Here is a 3,660-nt window from a genome sequence, read left to right as displayed (position 1 = left end):
GACAGGTTAGGCCATTAAAAGCCCCATCAAGCATTATCAAGGGCCTAAAAAACACTTCTTCTTCCTTAGAGAGCAGTGATCCTGAGGGAGCCTCTGTAACTAGGTCACTGCGGGCTCTGCTCCAGAATAAAACTCCTCAGTCCCCACTTACCCATCGGCGTTATCCAGGTGCTGTCTCACCCCCAGATGCTGGACAGGAGGCTCAGGACAAAGCCAGGCCGGGATCACAGGAGAACCAAAGCCACCTGGAGGTTTTGGTTTCTAAAGGAGAGAAGCAGAAGCAGAGGGGCCTGAGCTCTGAGTTGTCACCTCCTTTCCACCAGGGGGTGGCCATCTGAGTCTCCAGGAGAGAGATGGGTGGGAGCCAGCGCAGTGCAGCACAGTGACTCCAGGCAGAAGGAGGGGAGTGCCTGCCTGGCACGGTAGGTCCTGGAGCAGAGAGGTTAACCTCCAAGCCCGGGAGCCAGACTTGCCTGGGTCCCCTCTGCTGCCACTTAGAAGGACTGGGACTTGTGCAAGGAACTTACTGGTATGCCCAGTGTCCTCATCTGTTAAAGGGGTTTAATCAGATCGCCACAGAGCATTGAAACAGGGCCCACTGGCTTCAGCCTCTCAAGAGCACCTGAGAGAAGGTCTTTACAGAACTTGAGCGAGGGCTTTAGAGGGAAGGAAGCGCCAGAAGAGGGCAGGCTGCAGGGTCACCCCAGCCGGGCTTTGTGGACTTCTCCTCAGTTGGATTCGCCCTTACCTGGGAGGCAAATCTCACCCTCAGTTACTAGAATGGTTCAAGCCACTTTGGGACCCTAAAGACAGAGATGCAGGTACAAGAAAATGCCATCTTCTTTGAAGTTCAAAACCTGTGTTCGAATGCTGTTCTTAAGAATGGGGTTCCAGCCGAAGCCGGTTTGGCTCAGTGGATAGAGCGTCGGCCTGCGGACTGAAAGGTCCCAGGTTCGATTCCGGTCAAGGGCATGTACCTGGGTTGCGGGCACATCCCCAGTGGGCGGTGTGCAGGAGGCAGCTGGTCGATGTTTCTCTCTCATCGATGTTTCTAACTCTCTATCTCTCTCCCTTCCTCTCTGTAAAATATCAATAAAATATATTAAAAAAAAAAAGAATGGGGTTCCTCCCCTCTCTTTCTCTAAGCAATTCTTTTCCTTTTCCCTCCCAGACCCTCCCGGAGGAGAATGGCTGCAGATAACGCCTCCTCGGTGACAGAGTTTATCCTCTCGGGCTTGACAGACCAGCCAGGACTCCAGCTGCCCCTCTTCTTCCTGTTTCTCGGTTTTTACATGGTCACTGTGGTGGGGAACCTGGGCATGATCACGTTGATTGGGCTGAACTCGCACCTTCACATTCCCATGTATTTTTTCCTCTTCAACTTGTCCTTCATAGATTTGAGTTTCTCGACTACCATCACCCCCAAAATGCTGATGAGTTTTGTCTCCAAAAAGAACATCATCTCCTATGCAGGATGTATGACTCAGTTATTTTTCTTCTGTTTCTTTGTGTTTTCGGAATCCTTCATCCTCTCAGCCATGGCATATGACCGCTATGTTGCCATCTGCAAGCCACTGTTGTACACGGTCACCATGTCTCCGCAGGTGTGTTTATCTCTCTTGCTGGGTGTCTATGGGATGGGGATTTGGGGGGCTTTCGCTCATACAGGAAATATAATGTTTCTGACCTTTTGTGCTGACAACCTTGTCAATCATTATATGTGTGACATCATTCCTTTCCTCGAGCTGGCCTGCAACAGCTCTTACATAAACTTGCTGGTGGTCTTTGTTGTTGTGGCCATTGGCATTGGGCTGCCTATTGCTACCATTTTTATCTCTTACGGTTTCATTCTTTCCAGCATTTTCCACATTAGCTCCATTGAAGGCAGGTCCAAAGCCTTCAGTACCTGCAGCTCCCACATAATTGCAGTTTCTCTTTTCTTTGGTTCAGGAGCTTTCATGTATCTCAAACCGCCTTCTGTTTTACCCCTGGACCAGGGGAAAGTGTCTTCTCTGTTCTACACCATTGTGGTGCCCATGTTGAACCCCTTAATCTACAGCCTGAGGAATAAGGATGTCAAATTAGCCCTGAAGAAATCCTTGGACAGAATTACTTTCTTTTGGAAAAGGAAACACAATGGATGAAGAATTTTTAATTAGATTGTTAGTATTACTATTTTTATTATTTACTTATTTTTTAATATATTTTATTGATTTTTTACAGAGAGGAAGGGAGAGGGATAGAGAGTCAGAAATATCTATGAGCGAGAAACATCGATCAGCTGCCTCCTGCACCCTCCCCCCCACCCACTGGGGATGTGCCCCCAACCAAGGCACATGCCCCTGACCAGAATCGAACCTGGGACCTTTCAGTCCGCAGGCCGACGCTCTATCCAATGAGCCAAACCGGTCAGGCCTACTATTTTAATTTTTGATAAGGAATTCAAGCTTCATGCTTTTCTATTCTATATATAAAGGAAATTTTAACTGTCCCAAATGGGTTTATTCTCTCTCATTCTCATCCCCTAAATCTTCCTTCTTTATTTTATGAAATAGTTTCTACGATTACAGAGTTCCCAATATTGAATGGGCCTTCAGAATCACTTAGTCTCAAATTTTATATAATACATCAAATTTTGGAGAGGCAGAAGTATTTGTAGGTTGTCCGGCAATATAAAGCTTTCTGGTGGCAGAGCTGGAACTGAAAAACAAAAGTGAAAACTGTTGTTGAGTTAGTCTTGGCAAAATGACAAGAGCAGTGTCTGATGAATTTCGTAGTGTGGAAGTGGGAAGTATGTTAGGTTTCACAGGCAAGTATGGCGACCACTGGATTGGTGGGTGGAGTAGTAGGGACATAGGTGAGTTAGGACTTCCAGGGAAGAGAAATTGAGTTTTATGGGGTATAAAGATGCTTGGTAGAGGTGTCATATCAAGGATGAGACAAAGTTTAGAGTGTCATTTCTAGGGTTATCTTGGTTGTGGTCCAAGACAATTGGGAACTGCAATACCTAATATGGTAGTCATGGTCATGATGGTATTGAGCACTTGAAATGTGGTCATCCAAATTGAGACAGACTGTAGGTGTGCAGAGTAGGTGTAATATACACACTGAATCTTGGAAGAATATGAAAATTAATATAAAACATCTCATTGACACTTTTTACTTGATTACATGTTGAAATGATAACATTTTGGGTATACTAGTATTATGTTAAATAAAATATTTCATTAAAATGAATTTTTTAAAAAATATATATTTTATTGATTTTTTTGCAGAGAGAAAGGGAGAGAGATAGAGAGTTAGAAACATCGATGAGAGAGAAACATTGATCAGCTGCCTCCTGCACATCTCCCACTGGGGATGTGCCCGCAACCAAAGTACATGCCCTTGACTGGAATCGAACCCGGGACCTTTCAGTCCACAGGCCAACGCTCTATCCACTGAGCCAAACCAGTTTCGGCCTCATTAAAATGAATTTATCTGTTTCTTTTTTAAGGTATCTACTAGAGCAGTGGTTCTCAACCTTCCTAATGCCACGACCCTTTAATACAGTTCCTCATGTTGTGGTGACCCCCAATTTCATTGTTACAAATTGAACATAATTAAGGCATAGTGATTCATCACAAAAACAATATGTAATTATATATGTGTCTTCCGATG

General features: G+C 44.9%; 1 protein-coding gene across 1 annotated transcript; it reads left to right on the top strand.

The window, feature by feature from the left end:
* Positions 1 to 1,154: 1,154 nt before the first annotated feature.
* On the top strand, positions 1,155 to 2,144 carry LOC106727665 (olfactory receptor 8B12-like). The gene has a single exon (XM_014547032.1). The coding sequence runs from the start codon at positions 1,188 to 1,190 to the stop codon at positions 2,142 to 2,144; it is 957 nt and encodes a 318-aa protein (XP_014402518.1). The 5' UTR covers positions 1,155 to 1,187.
* Positions 2,145 to 3,660: the final 1,516 nt, after the last annotated feature.

This window comes from Myotis brandtii, unplaced genomic scaffold, assembly GCF_000412655.1.
Source record: "Myotis brandtii unplaced genomic scaffold, ASM41265v1 scaffold463, whole genome shotgun sequence".
NCBI lineage: Eukaryota > Metazoa > Chordata > Mammalia > Chiroptera > Vespertilionidae > Myotis > Myotis brandtii.
The sequence above is the reverse complement of the archived record's forward strand: the minus strand, read 5'-3'. Positions and strand labels throughout refer to the sequence as shown.

Excerpts from the sequence above, each read along its gene's own strand:
- LOC106727665 (XM_014547032.1), top strand. The coding sequence starts at position 1,188 with ATGGCTGCAGATAACGCCTCCTCGGTGACAGAGTTTATCCTCTCGGGC.